The 19,435-nt window shown below is 37.2% G+C and overlaps 1 protein-coding gene across 3 annotated transcripts; it reads left to right on the top strand.

Annotated features, from left to right (window-relative positions):
- The first annotated feature begins 221 nt into the window (after nucleotides 1–221).
- LOC110796091 (polynucleotide 3'-phosphatase ZDP) lies at nucleotides 222–16,465 on the top strand. 3 transcript variants are annotated; one of them, XM_056843875.1, is made up of 13 exons: nucleotides 222–377; nucleotides 461–612; nucleotides 2,846–2,893; nucleotides 3,161–3,220; nucleotides 5,873–5,935; nucleotides 6,113–6,181; nucleotides 6,631–6,687; nucleotides 7,519–7,595; nucleotides 8,053–8,134; nucleotides 8,282–8,398; nucleotides 14,894–15,006; nucleotides 15,101–15,170; nucleotides 16,134–16,465. In XM_056843875.1, the coding sequence occupies exons 2-13, from the start codon at nucleotides 541–543 to the stop codon at nucleotides 16,179–16,181; spliced, it is 876 nt and encodes a 291-aa protein (XP_056699853.1). In that variant the 5' UTR covers nucleotides 222–377; nucleotides 461–540; the 3' UTR covers nucleotides 16,182–16,465. The 3 variants fall into 3 exon arrangements, with proteins under 3 accessions (XP_056699853.1, XP_056699854.1, XP_056699855.1); XM_056843876.1 differs by having other exon boundaries at nucleotides 225–377; nucleotides 480–612; XM_056843877.1 differs by lacking the exons at nucleotides 222–377; nucleotides 461–612 and adding an exon at nucleotides 3,306–3,466 and having other exon boundaries at nucleotides 2,853–2,893.
- Nucleotides 16,466–19,435: the final 2,970 nt, after the last annotated feature.

The following is a 19,435-nucleotide window of genomic DNA, read 5'->3' as shown; positions in this document are numbered from 1 at the left end:
TGTTGATTCGAGAAAGGAGGAGGTTAATCAAAAAAATATTTGTGAATTAATCAAAGATCCAACTGATCACCACGTCTATATTGTAAATATGCAGTTACAAATAATCCAGCCAAAGTAATAGGAATTAGACCTAAGACGATTCCAAATTTAACGGATGAGATTAAATTTCATTCAACCAATCCCTTTCAAGTTAAAATATGGGGGTACTACTGCTGACCTCCTTCTGTCTCTTCTCCCAAAAACTCTTCTCTTCCAACTTGTTCAAGATTCACTAAACTTTGTTGTACATTATACTCGATTTTGCTACAAATCACACGCGAATTGGTTTGAAGTTCGTCTAGTTTTGGATTTTTGGTGCAAATTTGCTGCATTTAAAGGTAAATTGCAATTTAATTTATTATTAGATTTTTCAATTCGTTTGATTCAGAATTAGTTCAAGTTAAATTGATTCATTTTAAAGGTGTGGAATGTGGTTGAAGATGGTGGAGCGAGGAGAGACAAACTGGTGCTGATTCGAAGCTTTGTTGGAGGAGAACAAAAATGGCGGCGACGGCCCGCGGCGAAGGAGCGGAGATGGTGGATGAAGATGGTGAGAGTGTGAGGGTTGAGAAGGTAGCATCAATGGCGAAGATTGTGAAGAAGATGATGATTTGTATTTTTGTTCAATTTAATTGGGGTTTTATCATTCTAGATGCTTATTTCAAAAGAGAATCATGATAGTCACCGAGTAGACATGATCAATGATCTACCTGTAGCAGATCAAAAAATAAATCTAGTTCCTAACTAGAAAACCAGAAGAGGAATTTTGTGCTGTAATTGAAAGAAGAATTCTTGGGGCTGCAAAAGATGAACTAAGTCGATTAATTTGGAGCTTAATTGAACAAGTTGATGGTCAAATTGCGTGAATTTTCATATATATATATATATATGAAAATTTGTAATTATTAATCCAACCTTTGCCCGGTTTTCTTTAATTAAGCCTACCTATGCGATATTTCTAAATAATCCAACCTTTATGACCCAACTACTATTATTAAGCCTGGATGACCGGTTACCTGCTACAAAGTCAAGGAAAATTTGTAATTATTAATCCAACATTTGCCCGATTTTCTTTAATTAAGCCTACCTATGCGATATTTCTAAATAATCCAATCTTTATGACCCAACAACTATTATTAAGCCTAGATGACCGGTTACCTGCTACAAAGTCAACGTTAAAAACGTTGACAACCTAAAGTTGGTTTCCCTCCTAAAATATTGGACACGTCATCATCACTTGCCACCTAAACAAGGATTTCATTTTTTTTTCAAAAAACCCTTAACCCTTCTCTTCTCTGTACCGTGTTTCAATTCCTCTCTCCTCCATTACTGCTGCTTCAACCACAATTGTACTGGTTCATGTCATCATCAGCGATTTTCTTGTGGAAATAGGTGACTTCATCCACGCGCATTCAAATTTCGTCTCCAAAATCGTAGAATTGAAGGTGAACTTACGAACCTTAGTGTTTTTGTTCCTTTTTTTGGTAAATTTTGAATTTTGGGCTTCCTTGATGGTCAGTTCGTAAAAACCCGAGCTGTTGCAATAATATAGTTTTTTTTATGTTGTGGGATGTTGGTTATTGTGGTCTTGTTGAAAATTTAGAAAGAAAAAAAAAACCTTGAATTTGAAGAAGATCCAGATCCAACAGGCAATTGCTTTACCCCAGCCATAGCAATTGCTGTTTATTTTTGATGAACTTCGAATGGAGAAGTATGACCGTATGAGGGATCGACAATGGTGGAGAAGAGGTAGAACAGAAATAATGGAGAGGAGTGCAGAGATGAAGCAGAAAATCGCAGAGCAGAGAGGAACGAAAATTAAAATAGCAATTAAAGAAAATAAGGGGAAAAAAATAAAAAAAAATTATAATTGTTATATGCCACGTACGGATGAATAACGCCTATAGCAGGTTAGTAACTTGTTAGGCTTAATAATAGTAGTTGGGTCATAAAGGTTGGATTATTTTGAAATATCGCAGGTAGGCTTAATTAAAGAAAATCGGGCAAAGGTTGAATTAATAGTTACAAATTTTCTATATATATATATATATATATATATATGATTGATAATTTACATTCTTTCGTAATGTTTTTGGGATATTTAGTATCAATAAAATCTTTACGACAATCATTTATCATCACCATATTGATTTTCTCTCTTAGTATAAATAGATTGACTTGGAAGTTGGAACGTGGTAGCAACATCAGAACAGTCAAAACTTTGGCGGGAGACACTCACAAAGTCACCAGACCCCAGGGCCCAAGAGCACGGAGCCTGGATGCTCATCGCCGCCGTCACCACCGCCACAGCCTTTCTCTCTCATCGCCGTCCAATTCGCACTCCACTCCTCTATTCTCTCCCTAAATCATCTCTCTGTTTCCTCAAAAACCCTAACGTCAAACCCTCCTTCTCCCATCTCCGAGCTCCGCCACCAATGGCGTCATCCTTCGTCGCCGAGTACGCCAAATCGAATCGTTCCGCATGCAAAACATGTTCAGACAACATTGCTAAAAATGCATTAAGGTTAGGTATTGTTACCAAAGACAAACAGAGAGGGTTTGACGCCACCAAGTGGCACCATTTCCACTGCTTTTCCTTCAATTCGAACTCCGTTTCGTCGGTTGAGTCAATCCGTGGGTTCGACTCACTCAAAGTAATTGCTTCGTTTTGTTTGTGTGCTTTTGTGGTTTTTTGTTGTTGTTGATAAATTGAGGGTTTTTGTTAGTAAAGTTTGAGGTATGTTTTTGACAAATGAAGTATTTTGGTGAAGTAATTTTGACAGTTGTTTGTTTCAATTAAATGTAGAGCGATGATCAGGAGGAGATAAAGAAATTAGTGGAGGAACTTGGCAAGGTTTGGGTTCTTGTGATTTCATTTTGTATGGAATTTATCATTTTGGATGCTAATTATGATTATACAAGTAGGAGTTTGTTTAAGTAGGCGTCTATCGTAGTTGGTCGCATATCCGGAAAGACTGGAACTTTGGTCTGAATGACACTCGAAAACTGAAGATACTTTTAGTTGATAACGTTTTGGTTTTATATGTTTTTAGCCTCTAGGCATCTTACTTATAATAGGAAATTTTTTCGGTAGACCGGAGACTTATTACTGCTTATGCAGGTGAAAGATGATGATGATGCCGCCGCCGGAGAAGAACAAGAAATTACCGAGAAAAGGAAGGTAAGAAATGTCTGTTTTTAATTTTTTTAGGGCTGTATAGCATGATGAGATAAAAAATGAAAATTTATTGTATGTGTGGTTGTAGAAGGGAGCAACGGAATCGGAATCTGAGATGAAAAGAGATAGACTCAAATTGTTCCAAATTTAGCTGAGCATGTCATAAATGAAAGAATTGTGCTATGCAAAAATGTAACTCTTGCTCATTCATTGATGCAATCTAGTATGCACCAACATTGTAATGTAAAGGTCGGTCCTGAATTCCTGATATTAACTTACACTGGTTACAGTAACTATGATTTGCACTGATATCTTTATTTATGCAGAAGATACTTTGCAATATGTTGCATCCTCTAGCTATCTCTCCATAATCCAGTCAAACATTGAGATTTTATAGTGAATATTTTCCCGTGCATGTTAGGGGAGTTTCAATATACCTCTCTGCATATTTATCTAAATTGCATTGCCTTGCTGAAATTGGGTTTGTTTGTGATATTGCTGTGCTTTTTACCCCCTACAACAAGACAAATCTATTACCAGAACTGTTTATATTCATCAAGAACATCCACAAAATGGACTCAGTTAATTTAGGTTTGATTCTTAGCTGTTCCTAGTGATGTGATTTATACCTTAATCTAAACATCCTATGAAAATGTCCAACAGCAAATAACACAGAACCTGAATGTCAGTAACAGGCCTAGTAGCCTTTTAACCTAGCCATCTGTTCAAAGCTAGTGAAATTAAACGAATCATCATCTCCTCTGAGAAATATAAAATTCTAAAATATCACTAATAACGCCACCAAAGTAGTAGTTTCCCCCACCCATGAGCTACTTTACCATATTTTGAATCCAAACCTTCAGTTAGCCTCTATGGTATGGAGTAGTAGCCTTGTAGGTTATGGAGGCAATTTTTATTATGCACCCGGTTATGCATTGCAAGGTATAACCAAAGGTTTTTTTTTTGGCTCATTTAACCTTCAAACGAGTAGATGAGCAAAAATATTAAAAAAAGAGTTTGGTTATACATTGCAAGGTTTAGAACTACCCTCATCATATTGTGTAGCCGTAGGCCATAGCCATTCACAGAGGTTTGTTGACTTTGTATATTTCGTATTTGTTTATTGAAAGTCAAAGATCTTATCATAGATCTTTCATGGTTGTAAAATTATAAATAATGGAAATAGAAACCCCATCGCCATCTTATATCTAATTTACTTGTAAGTTTTGCTGGCTATGTTTAGTATATTATGTGGAGACCATCTCAACGACTTAAAGGTACCTTCACTATGCTCCTCTAATTTGCACATTTTAAATATACTGGATAATTTTATTACAAAATTCTGTATTGATGATGATGCATCTTGGTACTTGTCTTGTGATATATCGGTTAATAAAATATTAAAAGTCAAAAGGAAAATGTTTGAACATAACGTCGTTTTTAGCTGAAGTATCCATCATGTCTGTTAAAAATGGGCCCCATACTCCCATGATACTACTAATTTTACCTGGTCTAAATCCCAAAATTGTATGCGAGGATGGATCTAATTTAACATACTTCTTAATTTTATTGCCGGATTTCCTTTTGTCTTCCTATTAGTTCTTCATTTTATCATACCAAAATTTTTATTCTAGACTTTCTAGTCAATCAAAATTTTCTTATACCACATTTTTGTTACAGATGGAAACCAAGGGATCTCATGACTCTCGTATAGACAAACTTTTCTTTAATTTTGGTGCTTGCCCGTTCTATTTCTCCGTGCGTTCATGCCCAGCTCTGTTCTTTCTGAATTTAAAATGGTTACAGACAACACATAAAAGAACATTGAAATGGACTCTAAACATTTGTTCCGACATAAAATACAAGTCAGTCGTGATGTCATTGTCAATCCATTAAGAGCAATTTAATAGAAGATATTGACAGAAAAGTGTAATAAAGAAGAAGAAAATTCAGAATAGAAAATAAGGTTATTGTTATACTGGTGATGTCAAATCACCATTACATCCTAAGATTTAGAGTAGCAAGACGATTTCCCTAATGACCTCCCTTCTTATTCGTGTTCCTTCTCTTATTACATCATTCTCTCTCCACAACTAAAACTATTGCTAAATTACTTCAGTTCCCTCCACCTTTTGCTCAAGGGCAATACATAACAGAATTCTCAACTGAATTATGGTGTATTTCACTATTCCCCAACTTGCCTTCCTTGCGTCTAGCTTAGATGAATTTAATTTAATATCTGGGCTAGCTGGCTCCTTTACAGTCAGTTTGAACTTTCTCCTATGCAATGCAATTATGCAATACGTAACATATATTTTTTTTAAATTAAAATAATTTTATGGGATAAAATCTCTTTTTAAACAATACTTTGCAATCTCATACTTCATTTCCATTGACATAAATGTGCATAACTGATAAGCAGTAACTAGAGATCCAAGAATAGTAAAGACTGCCTAAATAGATGCATTATTTTGGACACCTAAAAAAGAGTTTGATGTTTCATTCAAGATGTTCTATTGCATCATTTGTATGTTATGTGTAACTAATGACTAATCTCTACATTGTAGTACTGCAAGTTATTCGTTTATGTCGTAATATTTATTTAACAAAAACAACACAATTGACGTGAGTCGTGATTGTCTTTGCTTTGTGCAGCATACAGATAGTGATGATGTTGTAGATGTTGGGGATAAGCAAGGAAGCTCGAAGAAATTGCTGGTAAGGAAAATGCTTATTAATTTACTTTGTTTCCAAGGGTCTCTTGGTGAACTTTCTAGGATGTGACTTGGGTTACCACATCTGGAAAGTTGTATGGTACTAGAAACAAAGGCAGACAACCACATTCCCAATATTCATTTGTTTTCTTGTCCTTTTTCTGACACAATTTCTCTTTAGCTTTCTGTGAGTGAGGACGCTAAGGTCGAGATTGTACTTGTAGCATCTGATATAATGGATATTTACCAGGTACAAATCACATTCAATCTTTTATTGTCGAATATTATTCATAATTTGTCCTGTTCATTTTGTTTTTCATAGTCTAGCTGTATCTTACAATGGTGACATTGCTATGTTTTCGGCTATTCTTTTACGTATTCACTTATACTCTCTTCGTTTTTTGTCGTGAACTGGCCGCCTTAAGTTAATTTTTTGTGGTCTTTGAAGTCCTTGACTATTTATGAAGTATCATATATTGTCTAACAGTAATTATTTATATAACGTGTCCAAGTTACTTTTGAAAGATACTTCCAAGGAGTACTGTTGCACTTTTTTATTTTTATTTTATTTTTTATCAACATAGTCTGAATTATTATTATTGATTAACTTTTACCAATTTAGACGGTAGTCGTTTCATTTGAGACGGTCAATTTTTCCTCGAAGGAGTATTATTCTGACTTCGCATTTTCTGGATTCAGGGAGCAACTCTACTGCCAAAGTGGAAAGCATTCCATACTATCATATTTTTGGAGAAGGTGAGGCATTTCACAATCCAAAGGTTCATGTTCCATTTGTTGTATGATTGTCCAAACAGACTGAATGCTTTTCTTGTTTAGAAATACAGTTATGTTGATAGTAATTCAAATTTTTACGGAGTCAAAGAGGTAGCATTCCATAGTTTTTTAAGGAAAATTTGCTAAAAATGACCTTTTATAACCCAAATTTTGCGATAAAGGACCTTATATAATATTTTTTGTGAAATCACACCTTAATGTAAATTTTTTTGCGAGAAAGAACCTTATATAATTTTTTTTGTGAAATCACACCTTAATGTAATTTTTTTTGCGAAAGACAACTAAAAGTAAGTTTTCGGCATTGACTGGGCTTTTCCGGCCATTGACTTGCACGTGAGAAGCACGTGTGGCTTTATTTTGCTAACCATACCCAATTTTTCTCCAAATTTTAAGCTTTAAAACCTAAAGTTGAAAAAAAAAATCGAAATAAAATCAAGTTTGAAAATTCTATACTTGGGAAAATTAGTGTCTTTAGCCAAGGTAAGCCACACGTGTTGCTCACGCGCAAGTCAATGGTCGAAAAAACTCAATCAATGCCGGAAACTTCCCTTAGGTCATTTCTCGCAAAAAAAAAATTACATTAAGGTGTGATTTCACAAAAAAAATTATATAAGGTCCTTTCTCGCAAAATTTGAGTTATAAAAGGTCCTTTTTAACAAATCTGCCTTTTTTTAATCATGATTCCTTATTTTCTAAATAATTGTTTATTTGAGCTACCTTATAGGCATTTGTTTCCAGATGCATTCTCATCTTATCTACTTCTTTTATGGTTGTTTTTGTACCCATGTCTAGGATGATGGCCTACAAGATTCAACTAAAATTGCAGCATTTGATTTTGATGGGTGTCTTGCAAACACTGATGTGAGGAAGTATGTTCTAAATCTCAGAAAGTTGCTTTACCACGTTATCACATATATTAATCTTATTTTCGACGTTTGTGTGATTTGCAATTCAAAGTAATCATATTGTAGATGAGGTGACTTAATTTAGGATTTAGTCTAACTTTCTGAGCACTGCATAATATTGTACTTAGCATAAAATACAAGCATTTGGTATTAGTCTTCAACTTTTTGCAATGATAGATCTAGACACTACCTCATTTTCTTACATTACTAAATATGGCATTTGGGTGCAGAATCGGTACAATTCCTACATTAATCTATATTTTTCGTTGTATAAAGTATTAAAAATATTAAAATTTCTCCAATAGTTGGATTATTATATATTTTTTGATAGATTTGCATATAATCTTTTGAATGTCTAGAGATCGATACATTGATGAAATAAGTTGTAGACAATCTTACGTTAGCTAGCTCTTTGTTCCAGGACTGGTGCAGATGCTTGGTCCCTTATGTATCCTTCAATACCTGAGAAATTGCAGAAACTGTATAATGACGGCTACAAGCTGGTAGCATCTTGTCTTGTTCTACTTTTGTAGACTTCAACTCTCTACTTTACCCCACCCCTAACTCCAAGCGGAAGAAAGAAAACTGCGATTTTATGTTTTGGGAAGTTCTCCCATGGAATGTATTTAATAGGATTGATACTATTTCAGGTTATCTTTACTAATGAATCTAACATCAACCGCTGGAAGAATAAGAGACAGAAAGCTGTGGATTCAAAAGTTGGACGCCTGAACAATTTTATCAACCTTGTGAAAGTCCCTATTCAGGTAACTTCAGATAAAAGCGGTAGAAATTGTGACTTGGCCATTGAATGTCTATTGAACCCATGTTGTTATGTTTTTGAGCTCTTCCACTTACTAGATGTGATGGAAAAATTTAGGATGAGTTTGCTATGTACTTATGTAGTAATATGGTTTGATTGGTCACAATGACGATCTCCTATGACGATTCATGTTAGCCGACCCCAACTCATTTCGGGACTAAGGCTTTCTTGTTGTTAGTAATAAACTAATAATGGTGAAGCTTCTTGACAATGTGGGAAAAGAAATTAAATTTAATTCTAAGTCTGACAAGTGTACTTCTTGAACTAGGCTTAGTTTGTTTTGAATGAGTATGTGGTTGAGAAACGAAGTCTCCCTATAGTTTAGCTGTGCGCACTCTTTTTTTTTTCTGGGAAAGAAGTAGTTAAGGGTCAAGATCAATGGTTGAACTACGAGTAGTGGTCTAGTTCCAATATTTCCTAAAGTAGAAGTTTTGACCTTGAAATAAGCCTAGTACTATTTCGTATTTAAGGTTATGCCAAAGTTTTTGGAAATGATTGTACATTATAATTATTGTATTGGAAGTTATATTGCATTGATGTTTAAACTAATGGATAATTATGCATTGATATTTTGTTTGACAAATATTGTAAAATGAAAGGAGTTAGTACGTTGTCACGTGCTGACTATTTCTAAGTTCTTGCCACTGTCCATTAGCGTCATAGTCATGTCGGAACACTAGTCAAGACTACCGGTTAGTTTACAAGCTAACTGTGCTACAAAAATGACAAGAAGATTGTAAGTAAGCAAGTAAGAGATCTTACTTTTAAAATGTTCTTTATATTGCTTGAGAGAAAATATAATGTGTTGGGTAGTTTTTACAAATGAATGGTGATGTGTATATATACAACGAGCCAGCATTCCAGCAATGGCAGATCTTGACTACTTTTCTTAGGGGGGCCGGATGGAAGAACATTTTTAACCAACAAATTCTTAAACACAGTAATAAAGTACGTAGTATTACATACAGTTCCCTGAAAAAAAGTACTACATATAATAAAATAAATGAATATTTTTTTATGAAGAAAATCTTCATTTGTACCTAAAAAGAAAAAGAAAGACAAAGAATAATTATCAAACAGTAGTCAAGATTTATGAAGAAAATCTTCATTTGTACCCAAAAAGAAAAAGAAAGACAAAGAATAATTATCAAACAGTAGTCAAGATTCAAGACCCAGATGCAGCGAGTTCAAATCAAATGCAACGAAAAAGTCTATGGTGGTAATATTGTAATTATGGTTGTTCACTTTTAAGGTAGAAAAACATTCACGTGGGTATAAATGTTAGTTGTATTGGTGTTTGTGCTTCATCGGACTAGGGAGTACTTTGGGTCACCACTAACCAGGATCTCACGGGTATTGGACAACTAATACTTTGGGCTTTTCTTTATTTTTATTTACAGAAACTGAATGGGGCTAAAATCTGGCCAGGTCCCTGCCCTCCCCTTCAACGGCCCCTACAAGGAGGCGTCTAGATACATCCCTAAAATCTGTACAAAGAGTTCTAGACATTTCCCATGTTAAAACCTTCCACACAAAACCCCGAGCATTCTAGAACTTTCTGGTGCACTACCTAATATGCTGCTGCACTAACCCATATTTCCGGTCCTCAAACCTAAATCAATGGCTCGAACATTACCTTCATTGGCCCAAAATACAGTGGAATCCCAAGTTTCAGCCCAATTGGAGCCCATGGCCCATTGAAAAATAATGGCATAATATGTAATAATCCGATTGATAGATGAACGAACCAAACTGAGATACAAAAATAGTGACTTGAGGCCACCAATCTCCAACGGTTAGTGACTTGAGGTCACCACTCTCCAAAGCCTAAGCTTTACCATATTTTCCACATGCCTCTCATAACCTAATGTGCCCTTATTTATGACCATTCTACTACACTTATCTAATTTGTCTTCTACCTAATATTACTCACTACCTATTATGCCCTTCACTTACACTTGATTCATTACAATACCGACCCCTTAACTTCCACCTTGTCCTCAAGGTGGGTAGTAATTAGCACCTAATTCACGGCCTCGACAACAATGGTCAATATTCCCATTCTTGCACTGGCTAAGACTAAGAACGAGTCGTTGAGTGAGTTCTAGCTCCCCGTTTGTGAGAGTTGGTGTATAATCCTGGTGCTTATTCATTGAATGCAGGTGCAACAACTTCATCCATAGCTCCCCGTTTGGGAGAGTGGTGTATACTCCTGGTGCTTATTCATTGAATGCAGGTGCAACAACTTCTCATCCAACCCAAACACCAATTCAAACACAACTCCCTCCAACCTATATACTCATCATCTCAATTCAAACACCATTCATTCTTTCAAAAATTTCTTACCCTCTCAATAGGATCTATGGTCGTTGTAGCATATTGATAAGTGTCAGTAAGAGTGCCATTGTGTTAGAATCCAACCTTCCTTTACTTGTATTTTTCTTATCTAGTGCTTTCTAGGATCTTTCTAATAGTTTTCTAAGCTCTAGATAGAATTATTATGTTACTGTAATTCCAGTGTTCACTGGCAAGTTTTAGCTAATTCAAAATAAACCTCTATGAGGGGTATGAACCAATACCTCTCATCAGAAGTTGCCTTTGCTTAATTCATGTGTTGTTGCTAGCCTTTATAGATTTTGTGCTGTCGCATGCTTTTAAGCTCTCCAAGACCCATCAAAGTCCCAAAAACAGATACACTCTCGTCGTCGGTCCCGCTTGTGCCTGTTGTGCGCACACAAGCGCCCCGATCGACCCTCGTCCCTCGCTCTTGTCGCCAATAGGCAAGAGTGCCCCTTCGGAATCAGACGCTTACTCGTGCCCCTACGAGTCACAAGACACTCATTCCGCACAATGCTCGCGTCCTTGCCGCCAATAGGCAAGAGTGCGCCGCATGGATCCGGTGTCAAAACATTCGGACCGTGACACATTGGCTTGGGTGTGGAAATGAAATTCAGTAACTGATCTTGAGAGGGTAAGAAAATTTTGAAAGAATGAATGGTGTTTGAATTGAGATGATGAGTGTATAGGTTGGAGGGAGTTGTGTTTGAATTGGTGTTTGGGTTGGATTGATTGGTGTACAATGATATAAAAATGGATTTAAAGTCTATAAACCCATGCTGGCCATCTAGAGGTTTGTCCTTAACCCACTTGAAAAATTGGGCTTAAAATGAGCATTCCCAAACTTTGAGTTGGCCCGCCTCTCTTCTCTTTTAATTGCACTGCCTGGATCAAAATATGTAAACTCCACAGCACAAAAAAATTCATTAATATCCTTTAGAAATTTCTCAACTCCTTCCCCCAAGGCACGTGGCTACACCCACCTTACTTCATTGTTAAGGTCTTTCTTTACCAGTTTGCCCTGACTATCATCATCTTCAAAAATCAGCTTCCTCTCCAAGCCAACAAGTAACTCTGTGAAGCTTCTCCAATGCTCCACCACTTCTGAAATTCCCCAAGCTTCTCCACCATTATCACTTCCGGCAAAACCACCGTAGCCTACACAACATCCACCTCTGTTATCACTCGGGCCTCCACCAGAACCACTAGCATCGGCGTTACCCTTGGCGAATACCTCTCCTCCGCCAGGCTTCGGCGGCACAATCTTCCCCACTGGTTGTTGTCAAATCCTCCACCACAAGCGGCTGTTCCACCTAGGACTGTGCACCGGTCCTGTCCTGAAAATTCCGGACCGGTAAACCTGTTTAGCTGATTTAAAACCGGTAGACCTGTTTGGCTGGTTTGAGGGGAAAATTCATTTATTATTTTGAATCTGGCATACATGAAAATTCATTTATTATTTTGAATCTTACATACATGCTGAACAATTTAATGAATGATTAACACGCATTTGACTAAATCCTCAAATTTACATAAATCCAAAAAAATTTGGGACATCTACTCCCAAAAAGACGAAAAAAAGTTAAATAATCATAAAAATTAAAAAGAAATGAAGATTAAGTTGAAATGAACAACAAGTTCAAACAAAGATTAATACACCAATCCAGATCGATTTTCTAACTAAGTCTAAAAAATTGACTATAATCAAATTTAGTAAATACTCCAGTTCTTCCAACAAAAATAGTATGAAGATTTAGTTAAACAAAAGTATAAGATTCTTTAAAAAATATAAGATTTAAGGGAGGTGATCTGCAAATTCACCCTTCGTCGTTCGTCTTCGTCATTCGTCTTCGATGTCACCGTTCTTATTTACCCTTAAATTTGCCTAATGGATGATTATGTTTTGGGTACTTTTTTTAGATCTCTCCTCCTTTTTTAGGTGGAGATAATTTGTTGGTTATGGTTGTTATTTCGTGAACACAAGAGGCAAGGAATATGATGAGATGAAGTTGATGAAAGGAAGGAAGAGAGTGAGCTTCTTTGGTGTAATTGTGTAATTGAGGAGAGAGAATGAGGGAGGAAGAGAGGGGAAAGAGGCAGAGATCTCATTACTTCATTAGGTTATGTTGGTGTAATGGTGTGGGCTGGGCCACATAAACCACATAATAAAGCACCAAAGTCCGAACTTCCAAGTATCTAGCAATCCAGAATTTCCAAGTACCTAATAAAATTAACCGGATTTCAGGTTTAAACCGGATTTTCCGGCTTTTGTCCGGTTTGAACCAGAATCCGGAATCCCTTATTTCTTAAGACCGGTGTCCGGTCCGTAATCAACTGGTCCGGACCGGACCGGACAATTCAGGTCCGGTTCCGGACCGGATTTAGGTCCAGGTCAATTTCTGCACACCCCTAGTTCCACCACCGACATTGATACACCAACCTCCACCACCAGCATAGCCATCTTCGGTATTCCCATCAGAAAAATATCCGGGTCCACCACCCGACCCGCTTGCCCCAGATCCACCTTTTGCGAAACCATTTTCTTCTCTTCCCAGACAACCACAAACCCTACATATTTTAGTAAAGAAACCTGGGCCACCAGAAAGACTACTCCCCGAAATCCTTCCTCGACATTCTTCGGGTAAGAAACCCAACTGACCTCCAGAATAAAACCAGGACCACCACCTGATCCGCAACCACCCAACCACCAGCACCTCCGTTCTCAAATCCTTCTCTTGGTGTTCACCTTCAACATCTCCATACATAAAAACGTGGAGACCACCATCACTGGACATACCACCTCGATTTCTACCCGAATAAGTACCTGGAAACTAACTGCTGCCTGCCTACCTTCCACCAAATCTGATTTCAAACCCTCAACATTCAACTTCAGATCTTTCATTCTCCTCTTTAAGTTCAGTAAACTTCTCTCTGATTTCCTTCAATTCTTGCTGAAATAAAGAGAAAATTGGAGAAAGACCTTCTATAATGTTTTTCACGAAATCTTCCTTGCATTTTTGGAATATATCATCCCACTTCTCCTGGGATTTCTGATCAGATTTGTTAAACTCCATTTTCTTTTACTTTTTTTTTTTTTTTGAAAAAAAATACTCAGAAAACCAGATCAATAATCCCTCCCAAAACTGTACCGCTCTGATACCAAGTGTAAAGAACTGATAATTTTGAGCTGAAAAACAATGGCGTTAATATGTAATAATCTGATTGATAGGTGAACGAACCAAACTGAGATACAAAAATAGTGACTTGAGGCTACCGATCTCCAAGGGTTAGTGACTTGAGTTCACCACTCTCCAAAGCGTAAGCTTTACCATATTCTCCACATGCCTCTCATAACCTAATGTGCCCTTATTTATGATCATTCTACTACACCTATTTAATTTGTCTTCTACCTAATATTACTCACTACCTATTGTCCCCTTCCCTTCCACTTGATTCATTACACATTATTACATTACTTCAACTTGGTGTTCACTAGTAAATTTTGGCCTGTCCAAAATAAATCTCTACACGGAGAAGGCAGCAACAGTGCCCTAATGGGGGTTGCCTGCGATGGTGCGAAAGACGACCCGTAACAACGTTGGTCAGGTCATATTGAACAAAGGGATTATACGGTTTTACTTCCACCCAGTTTTTTTAAAACAAAAAACCGGATAACACAGAAAAAACCCCTTCCTTCGTACTTCATAAGATAACTAAAAAAGTAGCTAAGCTGGATGCTGGCAAGTGTATGCTGAAGCTTTGATGCTGTACTAGCTAGATTTGTTCAGAAAACTGACGGAAAGAAGATTTACATGGCATCATTATATAGCAATTGGTTAATATCATGCTAATTTCACTTCTTTCCCTTTCTTTAGTTTACTAGCTGTACTATAGAGTTGATGATAACACTCTTTACATATTATAGCTTATGAAGTTTGAAATTAAGTTCTTGTTTAAATGTTAACTAGTACCGGATAGAGTGGAGTTTTTTCGCTTTTTGCTGAGACTTACATTGTCACTTCATACTCGCGAATTATCAATATATTAATTTGTCCATGACATGCAAGACCTAATAAGTGATATGATGACAATTTATTTACAGGTTTACATAGCATGTGGCTTTGGACCTAAAGACCCATACCGTAAACCCAAAACTGGAATGTGGCATGTTATGGAACAGCACTTTAATTCTGGCATTTCAGTTGACATGGATCAGTTATTTCTCTCCCTACTTTGTGTAAATTGTTTGTTCTGTCTATCACATAAATTTTAATTGCTAAAAAAATAATTCTTTTTGTCCTTTGGGCAGATCCTTTTATGTTGGTGATGCAGCTGGGAGGGAACAAGATCACAGTGACGCTGATATCAAATTCGCTCAGGTATTTAAGAATGTTTTTAGAATTATGAAATGAGCAATAGGTTCTTCATAAAATACACTTTTTGTAGAAAGAAAAAACTACGTCAGAAATTCTTTACTGACAACTACCTGAATGATACTCTTATTTGACCCTTAATCGAATTTATACTGCTCTAAATTTCTCACACAAATTTCTGCATCCCCTCCATTTTATCCCTACCTCATTATCCTGCATAACAAACACCCCCAAAGGGGTAGTAATATTCATAATTTTCCCTTTGGTTGACATAATGGTGAGAAAATTAGGATCAAATTAGATCGTTTTGTAGCTGAAAGAAGGTAGTGGTTATACAAAGAAAAGAAAGTTAATAAGGTAAATTTTTGCAAAAATGTGTAATGTAGTGAGAGCTAGGGAATTCTTTTGAATCAACCCAATCTACTTTTGGAGATAACAACAACTATAAATGTAAGCAATTTGTTGCTTGCTTTTGAATCTCTATGATGGATTTTCAATTTTCAGAAATTCAACTTGAGCATTACAAGTTTACAACTCCCTTAGTGGCTAAGCCTCCTTTATTCCGATAATAAGTTTTAGCTATCACATTGAATTGCATTCAAAACATTGCTTGCCTTTGTTATCGCTTATATGAATTTGCCAAAAGGTGATTGAGTTAATATTAAAAATTTGGTAATGTGAATTTCTAATGCCCTTCACATGGTGCTAGTACAGCCTTCCCCAAACCCTCTAAATTTTCTTGTCGCTTGATGAGGTTTGGTCCCAACTAAGCTACCCCCCCCCCCCCCCCCCCCCCCTGTACAAGGCTTTTTGTTAATTATAGCTTGATGAAATACTTTCTTGGGCTTTTAGGATGTTGATAAATATGGAGTTTGTTGATATTGTAGTACAGAGTACATGGATCAGCTTTAGGGGACAGATTTAAAGTTTTGGCAATGCAAATGAACTGACCCTCTTTCTCCCATGCAGAGCGTTGGATTGAAGTTCTACGTTCCCGAGGAGTTCTTCACTATATAGATATGCACTACTCTTGGCATGTATGTATTGGGCTGCTGTCTGATCGCACATGATGATTTTTCGATGTTCATCCTGACTTTCACTTGTACATTAAATTTATATGATCAACGTCGAGGATTTTCACTTATACTTTCACTTGTACAGAGTACAAGGATTTTCCGATGTTCATCCTGATATTCCTATGATCCATCAACGTCCAGCCTAAAATTTTCTGATCCTCTTTATGCTTGATGTTTACGTCAATTATGATATATTACAAGATTGAAATTGATGTTCTTGTTCTAGCTGAGTGATTTGCAACACTGATCTTTACTTTTGTAATGGTTTGATTGTTTTTTCTGCAACCCTATTTACCGAATTTTGTGCGAGATCAGGTGATAAGAAATAACAACTGTACACATTTCCTCTATGCATTAGCCACTCAAGAATAATGCTAGCCATTTTCAACAATGACCCATTTAACGAATGGAATATTTATACTTCTATCTAAGATGCCAACACACAACATGTAGAACAAAAGCAATAGATAATTACGAGACTACGATCTGATAAGTCATTTACTTACTATTTTCCGTTTCTTAGATTGCCAATTAATTTACGCGTACATAATTTGCAATGAAAATAACACGGTAAACATTAGACTGACAATACAATTGAAAGGGCTAGGGTTAACACAAGATCAACTGCATAGTTCCTTTACAATTCAAAATTTCATACATGCACACATTAAAGTTAGGATTTTTTGGGTAAAAACATCTTTAAAAGTTACGACTTTTGAAATAACCACCTTATAAGTTTTTTTTTAAAATAACCACCTTAAACTTTCACCACATGATTACAACATCCGTCAAATATTCCGTTTGTGGGGCCATATCCAACGGTTAAATGAGATTTTTCCTCCTCTTTTCCTTCCTTCTTCCTCTGTTTAATCGGTTCATCCATTAACGTACCTTGCTCAAAAAAAAAATCTTCAAATTCCCCAAATAAAATGAATTGTCTTCCATTTTTCCAAGTAAATTTCATTGGCTAACAAATTTCGGCAATGTCCCCTAATTATCAGCGTAGTGAAATCGGTAATTTGTGAAGTTTTGGAATTAGGGTTATTCGTATGTAAAATTTGGGTGTTTATCAATTTGGGGTTTAAAACTCAAATGATTGTTGTAGGTTGATGGACCACGTAAAATCTGGGGTTTTTAAAATTTGGGGTAATGCTTGAAAGTGAAATTATATTCTACTTTTCGTAATCAACAGGGTACCATTAACAGACATGGAAGCTATGAGAAACTTCCTTGAAGAAAGGCTCAGAAAAACATACAAAGCATCTGAGCATACAATATCTGTTACTCCGTACATCTTTTACTTCATATCCCCCTTGAATCCTTGATGCATGTTTAGTTGACACTTGACAAGTAACCCAATGTCCATAAAAGAGTTCAATGAATTGAGACTTTCACTCGAGCAGGGAGATTGCCTTGATATCCTTAATGTTTTTAGGCGAAGTATACTCCATGATGGGCCTCAACAAGGTACCATTAACAGACATGGATTTCAATGGAGGGTATGTAATATTGTAATAACCTCTGAAGCGGTGGCTACATGCCAATAGAACCCCAAATAGTATTTCAAGGTGGGGACAAGTCATACATAGGGTCACTGAGCTTAGAGAGGGAGGAGTGAAGTTTAGAAAGCGGAGCACCGACTGTTTCTGGGCATCAAGTTCAAGAACGGGGTTCTTGAAATCCCTACAATTTGGATACACGATAGTATGATGGCCATCCTCCTGAATGTAGCAACGTTTGAGCATTTTCATTTGAAGATAAGTGATGCTATAATTGCATCATATGTGGTCTTCAGTGAATGCTTGATAAATCTCCACAACATGTGGGCCACTAGCATCTTCTTGGACATGATGTTGAAGTCGTTGACATATTCAAGAGCATATGTAAAGAAATGCTAGTGGATGCACATGGTGGTTACTATGTAAAATTATCCGAACCGAACAAGTGAATGCATACTACAACCAGAGAAGAAATAGATGGCGAGCAAGCCTGCTGATCCACAAGTATTTCCATAATCTTTGGGCTACCATCCCACTAGTTGATGCTGTTATTCTATTGTCTCTAACTGCCCTGCAGAGCTTCTATGTAGTTTATTCCTACTACAGGGGATTAATTGAGTTTAAATCCCTAAATTGGAAAACCCCCAAATTCTACAATTGAAGAACCCTCATTTTAATTTAGCACAAATTATCTGTTTAACTACACGGACCATGCTAATATTTGGGGGAAATTGCCGAAAATTGTTTGTTGATGAAATGTACTTGAAAAATTGGGAGACAAATTGATTTAATTTGGGGAATTTTTTTATAAAATTTCGACCAAGGTTTGTTAATGGAGGAACAGATTATAAAGAGGAAGAAGGAAGGAAAAGAGGAGGGAAAACATAATTTGGCTGTTGGATGTGAGCCCCACTAACGACAATTTTGACGGAAGTTAAAATTGGGTGGTGATTTCCTTAACGGAGAAAGTTTAAGGTGCTTATTTTAAAAAAAACTTATAAGATGGTTATTTCAAAAGTAGCAACTTTAAAAGGTGGTTTTATGCAAAAAAATTCTTAGGGGCGGTTTGGTTCGCACGGGTAAACGAATGGAATCAAGAATGGGATAGAAGGGTAATGGAAATCATTCCCTTTGATGTAAAAAATTGTTTGGGATGGTTTTTTCCATTTTCATTCATATTCTCTCTCACCATTCTTTTGTCGCCGCCCGCCGCCCGCCGCCGTCGCCGGCCCTCCGTCCCCTTCTCTTTTGACACCGCCCCTCCTTCTCTCGCCCCCTCTGTCGCTGTCCTATCCTCCTCCCCCTCCCCTCGTCGCCGTCACTCCCTCTTCCTGTGTCGCTGTCCACTCCTCCCCCTCCCCTCGTCGCTGCCACTCCCCCTCCCTCTGTCGCTGTCCACTCTTTCTCCCTCTCCCCTCGTCGCCGCCACTCCCCCTCCCTTCTGTCGCCGCCCCCTCCTTCTCCCTCTCCCCTCTGTCGTCGCCCCTCCCCCTCCCTTCAGCGTGGCTGATCTGAGCAGGCCTGTATGTGTCGGCGTGGATGGTCGGTGACAATGGTCGGTGACCCAGAAGGTAGCCGGAGCTGGGTGGTCGCGTGGTCGGAGGTTAGATCTAGGGTTAGAGGAGAGAGAGAGGAGGTGGGGGAAGTAAAGAGGGGAAAGGGAATGCAAAAGTCTTGGGGGGGAAGGTGGGGAATG

This window comes from Spinacia oleracea, chromosome 4, assembly GCF_020520425.1.
Source record: "Spinacia oleracea cultivar Varoflay chromosome 4, BTI_SOV_V1, whole genome shotgun sequence".
In the NCBI taxonomy this organism is placed as follows: domain Eukaryota; kingdom Viridiplantae; phylum Streptophyta; class Magnoliopsida; order Caryophyllales; family Amaranthaceae; genus Spinacia; species Spinacia oleracea.
The sequence above is the reverse complement of the archived record's forward strand: the minus strand, read 5'-3'. Positions and strand labels throughout refer to the sequence as shown.